Source organism: Saimiri boliviensis, chromosome 3 (assembly GCF_048565385.1).
Source record: "Saimiri boliviensis isolate mSaiBol1 chromosome 3, mSaiBol1.pri, whole genome shotgun sequence".
NCBI classification, from domain to species: Eukaryota; Metazoa; Chordata; class Mammalia; order Primates; family Cebidae; genus Saimiri; species Saimiri boliviensis.
The window spans coordinates 16637972-16656882 of record NC_133451.1 but is presented as its reverse complement, the minus strand read 5'-3'; the positions used below and the strand labels follow the sequence as shown (position 1 = coordinate 16656882).

At 44.5% G+C, this 18911-nt stretch overlaps 1 protein-coding gene across 1 annotated transcript in view; it reads left to right on the top strand.

The window, feature by feature from the left end:
- Positions 1-18911, top strand: part of FAM184B (family with sequence similarity 184 member B) — a 137705-nt gene that overhangs the window by 97185 nt on the left and 21609 nt on the right. Inside the window, exons 8-10 of the mRNA XM_003927463.4 lie at positions 3749-3846; positions 11281-11410; positions 13841-14053. Coding sequence (XP_003927512.1) covers positions 3749-3846; positions 11281-11410; positions 13841-14053 — 441 coding nt within the window. The remainder of the gene's footprint in view (positions 1-3748; positions 3847-11280; positions 11411-13840; positions 14054-18911) is intronic.

The window sequence follows — 18911 nt, the reverse complement described above, 5'->3', positions numbered from 1 at the left end:
GCAACAAAAGATTGTGAAGTCTTCATGAAGAAGTAACAGTTGAATAGTGCCTTGAGGAATAAGTAGGATCTAGAGATGAAAGGGTGCGTCAATTAGGGTCTTATCATAGAAACAAGCTACTAAGAATGATGTAGGATATGAGATTAAATTTAGGAACTGGCCTAGTGTAGCTGAAGGAGCCAGCTAAACACTTTAAGTTCAACCGTTGCTTCTTTGCCTGATGGTGGGTCTAAAGTCAGCAGGGCGGGCCACTGGAAGGAAAGAAGGACAGAAGTGAAGTGAGGAAGATTAAGAACAAGCTGTAGTCCACAAGGCTGGGCTTGAACCATGTCGGTATCTGAAGCCAGCAAGGCTCCACCTTGCTAATGCAGGTGACCTGTAGCAGCATCAGGCATCCTTCCTCACGGAGCTAAACATGCACCTGGCTGGGGATAGGGAGAAGCCTGAGGAGGATCCGGCAGGTGTGGGAGGAGATTCAGGCCTGGCTGCTGCCCCAGGAGCTGTACACATTGGCCTAGGATAGGGAGAAGTCAAGGAGAAACCAGCAAGAGCTGAAGGAGGGGAGAGCCCAAAACCTGCCTGGCCAACAAGGTGAGCGAGCTGATCAGCAATGACGTGTGTAAGCTGCAGCAGCACCAGGCGTGTTGCTACATTCAAGCATCCAAGCGTCACAAAGAAATGATTGCTGCTTCACTTCCATCTGCCACAGTTTATGCAAAGTCACGTGGACCAGAGTACACAGAGAAGAAAGTCCTGGCAAATGTATCTGTGGCTTAGCAGAGTTAACACAGAACATATCCAGGGAAGATAAAGGTTTAGAGAGAAGAGCTGTGGGAGGTGGAGCAAATGTTTACTCTCTCAGGCCATTACTTTGGAAGGCCCCAGGACGGGTCCTCCTGGGCACAGTGGGCAGTGGGTTCCCAAGTGCCATCTCTGTGCTGATTCTCTGGAGTGGGCATCACATGGTGTTCTGCTGCATTTAGAGGCAATGTAAATGATTTAAACAGAACTTGAATTTATAAATCATAAAAGCACAAAGGGTTTCTAAAGCAAAGCAGGAAAACACTCAAAGTTTGTGCGACAGCCATTTCCACATGCCACCCTCCAGCCATGTGCCCAGGGGATTTTCACGACAAAGCAGAAGTCCCAGGCCCTTCCTTCCCTGGGATGTAAAGCAGGTGAAGGGTGGGTGCTGTGGCTTATACCTGTAATATGAGAACTTTGTGAGGCTGAGGCAGGAAGATCACTTGAGCCCAGGAGTTTCAGACCAGTCTAGGCAACATAGCAAGACCCTGTGCCTACAGAGAATGTAAAAACTACCTGGGCATGGTGGTGCACACCTGTAATCTCAGCTACTTGGGAGGCTGAGGTGGGAGGATCATGAGTCTGAGAAGCTGGGACTGCAGTGAGCTATGATTTTGCAACTGTACTCTTCCCTGAGCAACAGAGTGCAATCTTGTATCATTAAACAAAACAAAACAAAAAACAACAAAAAAGTGGGTGTAGGGCAAGTATGGGAGAGAGTGGTCCTCCTGCTATCCTGGAGTGGCCTGTGACTTATATCATTTTATTCATTTAGTAATGACTCGCATGTGCCACACACTGTTCTAGGCATGAGGGAAACAGGTGAGCAAAGCCCCTGCCCTCATGGAGCTTACTTTCCAGTGAGGGAAACAGATAATTTAAAAAAAGACAAATCAACATCAGTCCATGATATTTCCTTTGAGAAAACATAGAGCAAGGTGAGGAAAAGAGAGTGAGATGGGGTAGGATTTTAGAGAAATTGTCTAAGGAATAAGAATCCCAGGGAACAGTCTGGGAACAGTGGCTTGTGCCTGTAATCCGCGCACTTTGGGATGCCAAGATGGGCAGATCACTTCAGGACCAGCCTGGGTAACATGGTGAAAACCCTCTATTAAAAATGCAAAAAAAAAAAAAAAAAAAAAGAGCTGGGTATGGTGGTACATACCTGTAGTCCCAACTATTTGGGAGGCGGAGGCTGAGACAGGAGAATTGCTTGAACTCAGGAGGCAGAGGCTGCAGTGAGCTGAAATTGTGCCACTGCCCTCTAGCCTGGGTGACAGAGTGAAACTCCATCTCCCAAAAAAAAAAAAAAAAAAAAAAAAAAAGAATCCCAGGGAATAAACTTGAGTGTTGAATGTACCTTAGATACCTACTACTGCTCTAAAAACTGTACATGTTTTGGCTCATTTAATCCTCATGAAAACCTAAGTAATTTTCCCAAGGCCACATCATTAATAAGTAAAAGATCTGGCATTTAAACACAGGTTGTCTGGTACTAGAGCCTAAGCTTTAAGCCAGGGACAATCTCCTGGTTGCAGCAAGTGAAGTGAGGAGCAAGGAATGCAAATATCAGAGGGAAGAAGGAACAGCCAGTGCAAAGCCCTGAGCCAAGTGCATGCTTGCTGTTTGGAGGAGTAAAATCAAGTTTGGTTCTGGACATGTGGCAGTTTGAGAAGCAGGAGAGAAGGAGGCTTCAGCAGAGGAGACTGAGAAGCAGCAAGTGATAGGGGAGGAAAAAGCCCAGGAGAGAAGGCACCATAAAAGAAGGAATCATCAATATTTCCAATTCTGCCAGGAGGCCCAGTTAGCTCAGATCCAAGAATCGTCCCTTGTATTTGGCAGTGTGGAGGTCTCCATTGGTCTTGATGTTGATGGCCTTTTGCAGACATTACAGTATGTGAAAAGGCAACCAAAGCAGTTTTGTTCCAGATCAAGGAGGGATGGAAGCCTGAGGCCCTACCCTCCAGCCTCAGCTCTGCCCCTTTCTACCCTTGAGACACCTCCCAGAATCCCTGGAACACAGTTTGACCACAGATGTAAGCCATCCCCTTTGTTTCACAGCTGATGAAACTCAGGTCCAAAAAAGGGAAGAGACTGGCTCAAGACCACACAACCAGTTAGTGAAAAGCACAGGTTACAGTTATCAGTATTTCATGAGATAAATCTGTTCCTACCCTGTCTTATACTGTTGTCATGGACAGTGGTTATGACAAATAGAAAAATCAAAATAACAGGGTCTTTTTCACCTACGTATTTCTGTGAGAAGGGGGGAATGATAACATTTGCAAATCCAATTCATAAAATATTCAGAAGCCTCATTGTTAACTAATAGTTTCCATATTCTCCCATACTCCATTTCCGGTTATTCAGCAAGTTCCATGTCTTCTGATTCTACATAATGGGACATAGCAGACTACAAATTGTAAAACAGATGTAATAATAACACCAATCGCTCACACTTACACACCACTAGCCATGAACCGGCATTGTTCTCAGGTCTTCACAGCAGCCCCGTGCAGCAGACTGAACAATAAAACAAGGCCCTCTCTCTGAGGGTTATGCATGGAACCATATCAGGAAGAGGTCAAGAGTTCAGTCCCCAGGGTCCTACTGCCCAGTTGCATATTTCATTTCCACTACTCACTGATGGTGGCACCCTAGCCAGGTTACTTCCCCGCTGTATGCTTTAGTTTTATCAGCAGTGTGAAATGCTTCCTAGACTGAAAAACAGGATACAGGGATAAAGACTGGCATTGATCATAGTAATCCGGGCACTGTTCTAGTCACTTCATCATCGCAAGCCTTGGCACCCCGTGCAAACTGAGCACCAATAGTGGGTTGCTGGGGACTCCCTCTCCTCTGCTCTCTGATTTGAATAAGCCACAGGTTGAATCATGAAGCTGTACTTAAGCTCATCTTGCCTTTTTTTTTTTTTTTTCCTAAGGATCCATGCTTGAAACTGAATGAAACTTCGCTGAGAGGAGAGGAGTATCAAGATAAGTTAGCAGCTGAAGAAGAGACCAGCAGTGATGAAGAAGAAAGGTATAGGAGGACATACAGACTTCTGAGTGCTCCAGTAACTGAGCACCCAGATGTGGAAGGATTCATCCATTCATTCATTTTGTCCTCAAGTATTTGTCACTGCTCCTTGCAGCATGCTTGGGGAGGTAAAAGGCATATCTCGTATGTCTTCAGCATGGCTATAGGCTTTACGCAAACTATCTCACTTAATGCTTACACCAACCCAAAGAAGCCATTTTTTAGCTTAAGAACCTGGAGCTCAAAGAAGTTAGCAAGATTCAGACCTGCACTGGCCCAAAACTTCTGCTGCTGTGCTTCCAAGTGTTCTTTAGGAGATATAGGGAAGCTTTGTGATCCTGAGGAAATCCCTACCTATATCACCTATGTCAGTCAGCTGTTGCTGCTATAACAAACACCCTCTAAATAGCAAAGATTTTTAGCTCATACGTAGCTCATAGGCGAGCTATTTTTCTGACTGGCTCTATCAGGCTCTGCAGGTATATTCATTTGTTTTCACACTGCTATAAGGAAGTGCCCAAGACTGGATAATTTATAAAGGAAAGAGGTTTAATTGACTCATGGTTCTGCTTGGCTGGGGAGGCCTCAGGAAACTTACAATCATGCCAGAAGGGGAAGCAGGCACGTCTTACATGGTGGCAGGTGAGGGAAAAGTGTGTGTAGGAAGAAATGACAAACACTTATAAAACCATCAGATTTCATGAAAACTCACTCACTATCATGAGAACAGTGTTTGGGAAACTGCCCCCATGATCCAATCACCTCCCACCAAGTCCCATCCTCAACATGTGGGGATTATGGGGATTACAACTTGAGATGAGATTTGGGTGGGGACTTAAAACTTAACCATATCAGCAGGACTAACACGAGCTTGGCTCCTGGGTGAGAGTAAGGTGTTATTGCTGTGCCACAAATTACAGTTCAAATCCGCTCCACATGCCTTCTTATTCTGTGGCCCAGGCTGAAGGATTAGTCCCCATCTAGGGGATGTTTTTGTCATGGTAAAGGGAAGATGCTCAAAAGGCTGATGGAAACATGCAGTGGATCTTCAAGCCTACACTCAGAAATGCACTCTTGTTTCCACCCACTTCCGTGAGCCAGAGCAAGTCATGGAGCCAAAACTAATATTAAAAATCTTGAAGAAAAAGTTGGAGGACTCAGGCAACCTGATTTCAAGACATATTATAAAGCTTCAGTAATAAACACACTGTGGTATCAATATGCCAATAGACAAATAAACTAATTAAACATAGTGGAGTGCTAAGAAATAGATTCACACAGGGTTGATAGATTAATTTTTGTTAATGATGCCAAGGCAATTCAATTGACATATGAAAAGTTTTTCAACACATGGTGTTGGAACTGGATAAACATGAGGAGAAAATGAACCTCAACCCCTTCTATGCCCTATGTACAAAAATTAATTTGAGATATTTCATAAATCTAAAACATCAAAACTAAAACAAGAAAGTGTCTTTGAAACTTTGGCATAGGCAATAACTTCTTAGATAGGATGTGAAAACACTAATTATCAAAGGAAAATTAATAAATTATTTTTCATCAAAATGGAAAGTTCTGCTTGTTTTTAAAAACCTTGGCCAGGCACAGTGGCTCACACCTGTAATCTCAGCACTTTGGGAGGCCAAGTTAGGTGGATCACAAGGTCAAGAGATCGAGACCATCCTGGCCAACATAGTGAAACCACGTCTCCACTAAAATACAAAAATTAGCTGGGCGTGCTGCTGTGTGCCTGTAGTCCCAACTACTCAGGAGGCTGAGGCAGGAGAATTGCTTGAACCTGGGAGACAGAGGTTGCAATGAGCCGAAATTGCACCACTGCACTCTAGCCTGGCACCTGGTGACAGAGCGAGACTCTGTCTCAAGAAAAAAAAAAAAAAAAAAAAAAATCCTTTAAAATGAATAGACAAGCCACAGACTGGGATAAAATATCCCATCTGTATTCAGAACATAAAAATAACTCTTATAAATCAGTAATAAACAGACAAACCTATTTGCTTTTTAATTTAACTTTTAGGTTCAGGAGTTCACATTAGTTTCGTTATATAGGTAAACTTGTGTTACGGGGGTTTCGGTTGGAGATTATTTTGTCACCCAGGTATTAAGCCTAATGCACATTAGTTATTTTTTCCAGTCCTCTCCCTCCTTCCACTCTCCACCCTCCACCCTCAGGTAGTCCCCAGTGTCTGTTGTTCCCTCTATGTGTCCATGTGTTTTCATCATTTAGCTTCACTTATAAAAGTAAGAACATGTGGCATTTGGTTTTCTGTTCCTGTGTTAGTTTGCTAAGGATAATGGCCTCCAGCTCCATCCATGTTCCTGCAAAGGACGTGATCTTATTCTTTATGACTGCAAAGTATTTCATGGTGTATATTTACCACATTTTTAAAATCCAGCCTATCATTGATGGGCATTTAGGTTGATTCCATGTCCTTGCTATTGTGAATTGTACTGCAGTGAACATATGTGTGCAAGTATCTTTGTAATAGAATGATTTATGTTCCTTTGGGTATATACCCAGTAATGGGATTGCTGGGGCAAATGGTATTTCTGCCTCTAGGTCTTTGAGGAATCACCACACTGTCTTCCACAATGGCTGAACTAATTTATGCTCCCACCAACAGCGTATAAGCATTCCTTTTGCTCCATAACCTCACCAGCATCTGTTATTTTTTGACTTTTTAATAGTAGCCATTCTGACTGATGTGAAATGCTATATCATTGTGGTTTTGATTTACATTTCTCTAATGATCAGTGATGTTGAGCTGTTTTTCATATGATTTTTGGTCATATGTATGTCTCCTTTTAAAAAGTGTCTGTTCATGTCATCTGCCCACTTTTTTTTTTAATGGGATTGCTCGTTTTTTTCTTATAAATTTGTTTAAGTTCCTCATAGATGCTGGATATTAGACCTTTGTCAGACACATGGTATGCACATCTTTTTCCCCATGCTGCAGATTGTTTGTTCTCTCTGTTGATAGTTTCCTTTTCTGTGCAGAAGCTCTTTAGTTCAATTGTATCCCACTTGTCAATTGTTGCTTTTGCTGCTATTGCTTTTAGTGTCGTCATCATGAAATCTTTGTCTGTTCCTATGTTCAGAATGATATTGGCTAGGTTGTCTTCCAGATTTTTTATAGTTTTGGGTTCTACATTTAAGTTTTTAATCCATTGAGTTAAGTTTTTTTTTTTTTTTTTGGAGACAGGGTCTCACTGTGTGTGTTGCCCAGGCTGGTCTTGAACGATCCTTCCACTATAACCCCAAAGTGTTGGGGTTATAGTTATGAGCCACCATGCCTGGACTTAAGTTAACTTTTGTATATGATATAAGGAAGGGGTCCAGTTTCAATCTTCTGCAAAATGTGCCATTATCCCAGCACCATGTATCGAATAGGGAATTCTTCCCTCATTGCTTGCTTCTGCCAGGTTTGTCAAAGATCAGATAGTGGTAGGTGTGTGGCTTTATTTCTGGGTTCTCTATTATGTTCCACTGGTCTAATCTGTTTTAGTACCAGTACCATGCTCTTCTGGTTACTGTAGTCCTGTAGTATAATTTGAAGTCAGGTAGCATGATGCCTCCAATTTTGTTCTTTTTGCTAAGGATTACCTTGGCTATTTGGGCTCTTTCTTGGTTCTTTAAAAGAGTTGTTTCTAGTTCTGTGAAAAATATCAATGGTAGTTCAATAGGAATAGCATTTAATCTATAAATTGCTTTAGGTAGTGTGTTCATTTAACAATATTGATTCTTCCTATCCATGAGCATGGAATGTTTTTCTATTTGTTTGTGTCATTTCTGATTTATTTGAGCAGTGTTTTGCAGTTCTCCTTGTAGAGGTCTTTCACCTCCCTGGTTAGCTGTATTCCTTCCATAGTGTGTGTGTGTGTGTGTGTGTGTGTGTGTGTGTGTGTGTGAGAGAGAGAGAGAGAGAGAGAAAGAGAGAGTTGTGAATGGGATTGTGTTCCTGATTTGGCTCTCAGCTTGAATGTTGTTGGTATATAGGAATGTTAGTGATTTTTGCACATCAATTTTGTATCTTGAGACTTTCCTGAAGTCTCAAGATGTATATCAGCCTAAGGAGCTTTTGAGCTGAGACTATAGGTTTTCTAGTTATAGGATCATGTTGTCTACAAACAGGGATAGTTTGACTTTCTCTCTATTTGGATGCCCTTTATTTCTTTCTCTTGCCTGACTGCCGTGGCCAGAACTTCCAATACTATGTTGAATAGGAGTGAGAGAGAGCATCTTTGTCATGTGCTGCAAACCTATTTTTTAAATGGACAAAATACTTGAACAAGCACTTCCCTGAAAAGATATATGTGAGGCCGGGCAGGGTGGCTCATGTCTGTAATCTCAGCACTTTGGAAGGCCAAGGCAAGTGGATTGCTTGAGTCCAGGAGTTTGAGACCAGCTGGGCAACATGGCAAAACCTGGTCTCTACAATAAATACAAAAATTAGCTGAGCATGGTGGTATATGCCTGTAGTCCCAGCTACTTAAGAGGCGGAGGTGGGAGGATTGATTGAGCCCAGAAGGTTGAGGCAGCAGCAAGCCATGATCATGCCTCTGTACTCCAGCCTGGGCAACAGAGCAAGATCCTGTCTCAAAAAAGAAAAGATATATGAGTGGCTTGTAAGCACATGAACGCGAGCTTTAACATCATTAGTCATCAGGAAAATGCAACTTACCACCACAGTTAGATACCATTTCCCACCCAATGGAATGGTTAAAATTAAGAAGTCTGACAACACAAAATGTTGGCAACAATCTAGGGCAGCTGGAACTCTCATATATTACTGGCAGGGCCTAAAACTGTACAGTCAACTTAGAAGGCTATTTGATTGTTTCTTAAAACATTAAGCACATACCTACCAGCAATTCCACTTTTAGGTATTTAAGCAAAAGAATGAAAAACATTGCCAGGCACTGTGTCTCACGCCTGTAATCCCGGCACTTTAGGAGGCCAAGGTGAGTGGATCACCTGAGGACAGGAGTTTAAGACCATTCTGGCCAACATGGTAAAACCTTGTCTCTACTGAAAAATACAAAAATTAGCCGGGCATGGTGGCACATGCCTGTAATCCCAGCTGCTTGGGAGGCTGAGGCAGGACAATGGCTTGAATCTAGAAGGCAGAGGTTGCAGTGAGCCGAGATGGCGCCACTGCACTCTAGCCTGTGCAACAGAGTGAGACTCTATCTCAAAAAAGAAAGAAATGAAAAACATGTATCCACAAAAATCCTTGGACAGGTTTATTTCTAGCAGCTTTATTTAGAATAGCCCAGAAGCATAAACAACCCAAATGTTTATCAGTAGAGAAATGGATAAACAAATTGCAGTGCATTCATGTAATGGAATACTACACAGCAGCAAAAAAAATGAATTGCTGACATACACAACAACAGGGATGAGGCCCAAAGACATGAGGGGGAGCAACATAACCTGGAAACAGAAGAATGCCACCACATGATTCAGTTTGTATGACACTTCAGCTCAAGCAAAAGTGATCTGTGGAAATCAAAGCTTGACTGCAAGGGAAATTTTTGGGTAATGAAAATGTTCTGTATTTCGATTGAGATACTGGTTTCATAGTTTTACATAGTTGTCAAAACTCACTGAATTGTACACTTATAGTAAATCTGTGCACTTCACTATATGTAAATTTTACTTGAACAAAACATTAAAAATAATAATAAACTGAGCCCTAGCCTGAGAGAAAGTTCAGCCCCTCTGCAGAGATTCATGGGGAGCACTTACCTGGTGATGCTACCTGTCACTGTTTCCCTAGGCTGCTTTTCCAGTTTCTCTGGCCTTCTTGTAACCATTGGGCTGGCTTCATACCCAGAGCTCAGACCCAGGTATCCCTGCTATATTGTTCCGTAAAGGTGGCTATGTTTTGCACACCTTTGAAAGGCTTGAGGATAACTAAGAGAATCAGAATGCAGAGAAAGAAAACTTCTCTCTTTTAATATGTGTAGGTTTTTGTTTCTGTTTTTTTGAGACAGAGTTTCACTCTTATTGCCCAGACTGGAGTGGAATGGCGCAATCTCGGTTCACTGCAACCTCCACCTCCTGGGTTCAAGCGATTCTCCTGCCTCAGTCTCCTGAGTAGCTGGGACTACAGGCATGCACCACCATACCTGGCTAGTTTTTTGTATTTTTAGTAGAGATGGGTTTCACCATATTGGCCAGGCTGTTCTTGAACTCCTGACCTCCAGTGATCCTCCTGCCTCTGCCTCCCAAAGTGCTGGGATTACAGGCATGCACCACTGCCCCTGGCCCATAATTAGTTCTTTATGCAATTCTTACTATGTGCCAGACAGTGTTTTAAGTACTTTATAGATATTGACTCTATTAATCCTTATGAAAAAGGGTAGCCTTATTAACCTTATGCTATAGAGGAGGAAGCTCAGGCCCAGGGATTTTAAAGACCTCACCAAGGCCCCATGGTGAGTGGTTGCAGAGCTGGAATTTGGAGCCGGGTGGTCTGGCTCTCACACCATCCTCTTGGCTACCTTCCTATGCTGCCTCTAGCATCCTGCCTTTCCTTTCAGGGGTCCCCATTGTCTCTCTCATACTTAACCCCCCAGCCTGGGCCTTCTCACCTCTGCCAAGCAGAGTGCCCCTTTTCATAGCCTTTTCTCACAGCCCAAGACCCTCACCCCCACCTCTAGGGCTCTGGCCTGATGTCCTTGTCAGGGGAAGCAGATGCCACTCATACCTGGCAGTCTCTACAGAGAGGCCCACCATGTGGCATTCTTTTACATTTTCAAACAAGATAAACACTTAACATCCCAATCTAAATCAATCACACTTGAAATTCTTAGTTGGTTCAAAAGATGAGAATTAAGGAAGGGAGCTCTGGTCTCCTCTAAAGACCAACCAGGACAACATAGCATCTTACCTAGAATGTAGAAACTCTTGCAGCTTTAAACTAGTGTTTCCTTGTTCACACTACATATATGGAGGCCTATTTGTAATACCCCTATTTGTACTTGGGATGCCAGTAAAAGGTGTGACCATGCTTTGAAAAATGCAGAACACTGTATTAAGGTGAAGTGTTGTTTTTATATATGCAGAAAGAGCTGCAAAATTAAGACCATCGAGATCTCTTTTTTTGGCGTCCCCAGAGACCCCATATCAGTAACTCTAAGCTCTCAGTCATTCTGACGGTTGGTAATCATTTATTAAGAACCCACTAAAACAGATACTAGATGGTTCCTGCTAAATACTGATTGTATCCTAAGTGTAATAATACACTTTATATGGCAGGTTGCTTTTTGAAAGTCAAGTAAGATGTTTCTCAGCCCCACTAACTGTTGTCAGATGTCCCTCCTCCCAGGCAGAGTGGCTGGCACGTTATCAGAGTGGTAGTGTCATTCCCAGCCCTAGGATTGTTTGTGATTGTGGCATCCCTGTCTTCAAAGGATCAAAGTGTCCCTCAAGGAGGGAAGTGACCTGCAACCTCCACTGGACTCTTTGTTGAAGGAGAACGCATCCGAAATCCAGCATCTACAGGAGGACTGGCAAAGCCAGAAGGCCAAACTGCAAGCCCAGGTAGGACAGCCCTAGTGGGGATGCCCCTTTCCTGAGATCTTGCCTTCTCCTTTTTATAAACTTGGAAATGCATTCAGGGCCTCATTCACATCCAAGCTAAGAAGGCATTACAGGACCAGGGCAAAATGAGATTCTTGGTTTTATTTATTTATTCATTCAAAACCTGCTGCAGCTGGGCATGGTGACTCACGCCTGTAATCCCAGCATTTTGGGAGACCAATGTGGGGTAGATGACTGGAGGTAAGGAGTTCATGACCAGCCTGGCTAATATGGTAAAACCGCGATTCTACTGAAAATACAAAAATTAGCCTGGTGTGATGGCGCACGCCTGTAATCCCAGCTACTCAGGAGGCTGAGGCAGGAGAATCACTTAAACCTGGGAGGCAGAGGCTGCAGTAAGCCAAGATCACGCCACTGTACTCCAGCCTGGGTGACTGTGTCTCAGAAAAAGAAAAACAAAAGCCCTGCTGTGCTAATGAGTACTTACTATGAGCCATTGATGATTCATCAATGCAGAGGCCAGACAAAATGCCTTACATTTTATGGCCAGGTGTGGTGGTTCACACCTGTAATCCCAGCACTTTGGGAGGCCTACGCAGGAGGAATGCTTGAGCCTAGGAGTTCAAGACCAACCAGGGCAACATAGCAAGACTCTGTCTCTAGAAAAAATTTAAAAAAATTACTGGGGTGTCATGCCATGTGTCTGTACTCCCAGCTACTCAGGAGGCTGAGGTGGGAGGGTTGCTTGAGCTCAGGAGTTTGAGGCTGCCTTGAGAGGTGATCATACCACTGCACTCCAGACTGGGCAACAAAGTGAGATCCTACCTCCAAAAAAAAGATATCATATTTTATATATAAAGAATATATATATTTTGGCCAGGCATGGTGGCTCACGCCTGTAATCCCAACACTTTGGAAGGCTGAGGTGGGCAGGTCATGAGCTCAGGAGTTTGAGACCAGCCTGGTCAATGTGGTGAAACCCGTCTCCACTAAAAATACAAAAATTAGCTGGGTGTGGTGGCACATCCCTGTAGTCCCAGCTACTGGGGAGGCTGGGGCAGAAGAATTACTTGAACTCAGGAGGCAGAGGTTGCAGTGAGCTGAGATGACACCAGTGCACTCCAGCCTGGGCAACAAAGCAAGATCCTGTCTCATATTATATATACAAAGAATATATACATTTTGGCTGGGTGTGGTAGCTCACGCCTATAATCCCAGCACTTTGGGAGGCTGAAGAGGGCAGATCACGAGTTCAGGAGTTTGAGACCAGCCTGGCCAATATGGTAAAATCGTGTCTCCACTAAAAATACAAAAATTAGCCGGGCGTGATGGTGTGTGCCGGCACATGCCTGTAGACCTAGCTACTCTGGAGGCTGAGGCAGAAGAATCATTTGAACCTGGGGGGCAGAGGTTGCCGTGAGCCAGGATCGTACTACTGCACTCCAGCCTGGTGACAGAGTGAGATTCTGTGTCACAAGAAGAATATGTATATTTTAGCAATGGAGGTAGAAACAGACAAATAAATGGTTGACATAAGAAGTTAGTAAATCACGTAGTTGATTCTAAGGTAATGATGACTCAGGAAAAAGAAAAGCTGAGTGTGGTGGCTCACGCCTGAAATCCCAGCACTTTGGGAGGCCAAGGCGGGCGAATCATTTGAGGTCAAGGGTTTGAGATCAATCTGGCCAACATGGTGAAACCCTGTCTCTACTAAAAATTAAAAAAAAAAAAAAATAGTTGGGCATGGTGGTGGGTGCCTGGAGGTTGAGGCAGGAGAATCGCTTGAACCTAGGAGGCGGAGGTTGCAGTGAGCTGAGATCGTGCCACTGACTCTAGCCTGAGCCACAGAGTGAGACTCCATCTCAAAAAAAAAAAAAGAAAGAAAGAAAGAAAGAAAGAAGAAAGAAAGAAAGGAAAGAAAGAAAGAAAGAAAGAAAGAAAGAAAGAAAGAAAGAAAGAAAGAAAGAAAGAAAGAAAGAAAGAAAAAATACTACCTCCCCTGTGACAGGGGCCGGGGGTAGTGGAGGTAGTACTGTAGGAGGCTGTCAGGAAGAGCCTCAGGGAGGAAGCCAGATTCGAGCAAGCACCTGAAGGAGGATGGGGGCCGCCACGTGGGACCCTGGAGGGTATCCCAGTCCTCTCTTGATTTCTCTTGGAAGGTTCGTGTCCTCACCCCTTTTTCTTTTTTCTGGCATTCGTGGCTCTAGCTGAGGGGTCCCTGGGAGGACTGGCCACTCTCAGGTCCTTTAAAACTTGCAGCTTCCATCCCCTGAGACCCTTCAGACAAAGGAGGCTCAGCTGCATGGAGGTGACATTTAGAAAGCTTTCATTTAAAAAAAAAAAAACAAAACAAAAAAACAAACAAACAAACAAAAAACATCCCAGGAAAGGCCAGGGGCTTAGGCTGAGGGCAGCACGCCCGGTGCACAGGTCTCGCAGATGCAGCAGGCTCTGGAGCAGTGCGCCAGCAACTACCGGGAGGACCTGCAGGCGCTCAAGCAGCTCTCGGACCTCGAGAGGGAGAAGCTGCAGCGTGAGCTCCAGGAGAGCACTCAGCAGAACCAGGCCGTGAAAGCCCAACTCGAGGCTTCCCACCAGAGAGCCCTGCGCATGCTGGAGAAAGCCAGACATCAGGAACTCAAGGTGAGGGGATGACTGTGCGGTCTGCTCTGCTGGGCACCCGCTAGGTGAGTACAGCCATGCACAAAGCCGTCCCTTTTCCACGTGACCTCCATCCCCCTCCCCGCCGAGAATCTTTCCAGGTCGTTATTATTGTATTCTCTTTTTCCAGATGAGGAAAGAGGCTCAGAGAGATTTTGTAACTTGCTTAGGGTCACACAGCTCATAAGTGGCAAAGCAAGGAAGTGGACTAGGTCTGCTGGGCTTCTTGTGCTACGTTCCCCACCTGCTTGTGACCTTGGCGACATAGGAACGATTTGCTTTCATGACAAAGAAATAAAAGTAAAAAATAAATAAAAGTACAAAAATTAGCCAGGCATGGTGGCAAGTGCCTGTAATCCCAGCTACTTGGGATGCTGAGGCATGAGAATCACTTGAACCTGGAAGTGGAGGTTGCAGGGAGCTGAGATTGTGCCATTGCATTCTAGCCTGGGAGACAGAGCAAGACTCTGTCTCAAAAAAAACAAACAAACAAACAAACAAACAAACAAACAAACAAACAAAAAACGAGCTCAGCCACAAAGACTTTCGACCTTTCCAAGGGTTTGGAAAACTGTGGTGTGGTATACAACAATGGACAACCTGGCAGGTGGTTCAGGTGCATTTCATCCAGCACCTTCTACCTTGTGGACTGGCTTAAACACTGTTTTCTGAGGGTGTTCCCTTCTTAAGCAGTTATTTGAAGAGGTGTCCCACAAAAACAAGGAAGCAAACCAAGAAAGAGGGAATAAAAGAGAGCTGGGATACCGGGGTTCAATGCAGCAGCAAGAAGGAAGGTTTGAGGAGGCCGGCTTAGCTGCTGGCCAATAGCTCAGTCCAGGCTGCAGCCAGGAACCGAGGCTCTGGAAGAGCTGTCTCCCGGGGAAAGCAAAACTGATGGATTCTCTGATAGATTTGGCCGTGTGGAAAATTGCACTGAGTGTTGTACAAGGCATTTAGAAGTTGTAGGAAGACTTTGCCAGATAGCCAAAGGAAACTAAACAAATAAAAATGCAGCGGTTATTAAAGCAAGAAAAACAAAAAGTTACACAAGGCAGAAATTCTATCATAGTAACTTTTTTAGCTCAATGGTGCATAATATTTACATAATCTCAATAATGAAAATATGAGGCATACTTCAACGTATTAAAAAAGCAACACAGAGCCAGGTGCAGGGGCTCACACCTGTAATCCCAGCACTTTGGGACACTGAGGTGGATGGTCATGAGGTCAGGAGTTCGAGACCAGCCTGACCAACATGGAGAAACCCTGCCTCTACTAAAAATACAAAAAATTAGCTGGGCATGGTAGCACATGCCTGTAATTTCAGTTACTAGGAAGGCTGAGGCAGGAGAATCGTTTAAACCCAGGAGGCAGAGGTTGCGGTAAGCCAAGATCGCGCCACTGCACTCCAGCCTGGGTAACAAGAGCAAAATTCTGTCTCGAAAAAAAAAAAAAAAAAAAAAAAACACACACAACTATGTATAAGGAATGGAAGAGGTAGAGTGTATGAGACCTAAAATCCTCATCTACTATAATGGGAAGACAATTCATAATCTCAAAAATAAGATACAGTAGAATGGAAACACTGTCTTTTTAATGCTGGTAAATACCACAAGAAACAAGGAGTTGACAACAGTGGCCTCCAGAGAACAGGAGACAGAGAGGGAGGAAGAAAGAGCTAGGAGGCTGCTTATTTTCCTTTCTTTTAATACTATTTGGCTCTTTACTATATGTACATATTACCCTGATAACAATATAAAAGAAGCTTTAAAAAAAAAGAAAGAAAGTTGAGCATGGTGGCTCATGCCCATAATCCCAGCATTGTGGGAGGGCCAAGGTGAGCAGACTACTTGGGGCCAGGTGTTCTAGACCAGCTCGGCCAACATCGTGAAACCTCATCGCTACTAAAAATACAAAAATTAGCCGGGCATCATGACGCACACCTGTCATCCTATCTACTCAGAAGGCTGAGGCAAGAGAATCGCTTGAACCTGGGAGGCAGAGATTGCAGTGAGCTGAGATCACACCATTGTACTCCAGCCTGGGCAACACAGTGAGACTCCATCTCAAATCAAAACAAAGAAAGAAAGAAAGGAAATAATGCACATGGACTGCCTGACACTTACTAGATGCTCAAAAAAAAAAAAAAAAAAAAAAAAAAAGTCAGTTTCCTTGTTTCTTTGATTCTTCTAAGTCTTTTTCCACTTTGGCTTACAATCTTCAAGAGCTCAGGCTGGGGAGATCCCAGGTGTATTCACTGCTGGGTGACACTGACCTTCGTGTATGCCTGAGCTTTATTCCTCCATGCTGCGAACCCTAATTTCTCACATGAGGCAGAGAGGGCAGGAGGCTTCACTCACCTGAGGCGGGGAGTTCCAGGTGCCCTAGGGAGTTGGACCCATGAGGTCTGAGTCCTAGCCAAGGGCAAGTGAAAGACACTCTGCCCTAGTCCCTGTGTCAGCAATTATGAGTGGGCTGCCTGGGCTCAAGTCCTGGATCTGCCATTTACAAAGTGTGGGAGCTCAGGTCATTTAGCTTCTTTGTGACTCAGTTTCCTCATTTATAACATAATTGATGGTAGTATAGATCTTATAAGATGGTTATGAAGATCAAAAGAGATAATACATGTAAAGTACTTAGTGCATGGCTGAATAACAGCTCAGTTTTTAAAAGGTTCATTTTTATTATTCACTCATCTATTCTGCTGGCATTTATTAAGTAGTTACTGTGAGCTGCCATCATGCAGAGCTGTGGAGATACCAGATGATTACCACGCTCTCTGTCCTTACATAGCTCATCTATAGGGGAAAAGACAGCCCCTCAAACAGGTTGCTGGGATCAGTGGGTGGTAGCCATGAGGGAGTTGCCTAAGATATTTGGAAGCACTGGGAATAGTGACATTATATAATATGAGACTTTTGGAGAAACAAGGTGAAACTGGGTCCCTTAGGATGCCCCAAACTGGCCACAACAAGAGCAGGGTAACCCTCCCATAGCACCTGGAGAAATTCAGCAGGAATGAGTCCCCAGCTTGCCCTGAGCCCTGGGTGCTGCAGCACGTGTGATCCTCATTGCTGAAGGCTTCTGACCAAGTGGGTAGGCGGTGCTGACCTGAATCTTTGGTTGCCCCCTGGGATGGAGAGAGGCTGGGTAAGAGTGAGAGAGTTTGGCTCCCTCTTGCAAAGCCCAGGCTTCAAGCTCTCCATCCCCATTTCCCTAGGGATAAAAATGTCACCAATTGGTGTTCTCTGAGCCTTGCAACAAGGGGAGGAGGAGGAACGTATCAGAGAATTTGAAAAGCATGAGGCTTTTCTGTTTTATTAAATAGACTTGCAACCAGGCATGCTGGCTCACGCCTGTAATCCCAGTACTTCGAGAGGTCAAGGCAGGAGGACCATTTGAGGCCAGGAGTTTGAGGTTAGCCTGGGCAACATAGGGAGACCCAAGTTGTACAGAAAATTAGCCAGGTGTAGTGGTGAGTATCTGTGGTCTCAGCTACTTAAGAGGCTGGGGTCAGGGGATCACTTGGGCCTCAGAGGTCAAGGCTGCAGGGAGCTGTGATCGCACCACCAGCTGGGCAACAGAGTGAGACCCTGTCTCAAAAAAAGAAAAGAAAAAGAAACTTGCCACAGAATGACTGACTTTCCCCTGGGAGGAGTGAGACCAGTTCCCTATTGCTATCCCCAGTGACAGGTGGCAGAGACAGGCTGAGGCAAGCTTCCACATGATCTGCTGGGTTCAGGAGGCCAACTTGGGTGCAAAGATGGTTGAGTTCTTCCCTCACAGGAGCCTTGTGTATTTGGTGAAATCCCAGAGGAAATTTGATGAAATTTCCACTGCATGAGTGAATGGAAAGGGCTTGGGCCCTGGACTCCACCACTCATAGGTCAGAATCCTGCCTCTATCATCACCTGTCTACAGGCAGGTCACCCACCTTTCTAGCCACAGTTTCCAGCTCTGTTAAAAAAGATGGCAGCAGGGATGGGTGCCTGGGCATGATGGCTCATGCCTGTAATCCCAATAGTTCAGGAGACTGAGGCAGGAGGATTGCTTGAGCTCAGGAGTTTGTGACTAGCCTGGGCAACATAGTGAGATCCTCCCTCTATATAAAAAAAAGAGTTAAAAAAGATGAAGGGACAATAATTTCTATATCTTTTCTGTGCGACCCTGGGAAACCAAATTCATCTCTCCAATGCCCACCTCTCATTTCCTCATCTAAAACCTGGGGCTGTGTATTAACTGAAACTCTCCTAACTGGTGGGCAGGGGGAACCCAGAAACTATATTAGTTTCCTATTGCTGCTGTAACAAATTAGCACAAGCTTGGTGGTTTAAAACAACACGGATTTATCATCTGACAGTTCTGGAGGTCAGAAATCTAAGAATCATGGAACTGGCAGGGCTGGTTCCTTCTAAAGGCTCCAAGGGAGAATCTGTGTCTTTGCCTTTTCCGACTTCTAGAGGCCGCCTGAGTTCCTTGGCTCCTGGTCCCTTCCTGCATTACCAAAGCCGAAAGTGTAGCATCTTCAAATCGCGTGCTCTCTCCCTCTCCCTCTCTCTCCGTCTTTCTTTCTCTCTGACCTCTGCTTCCATAATCAACCCTTTTCTCACAGACCCTCCTACAGCCCTCTTATAAAGACCCTTGTGACTGAGGCCCACCCAGATAATTCAGGGTAATCTCCCGTCTAAGATCCTTAATCACCGCTGCAAAGTCCCTTTGACCATGTGAGGTAACAGACTCGGTTTTCAGGGATTCAGACATGGACATCCTACGGGCTGTTTTTGTGCCTCTCACAGAAACCAACTTGAGTGACGTTAGGCAGGCAGTGAAGAGACACTTA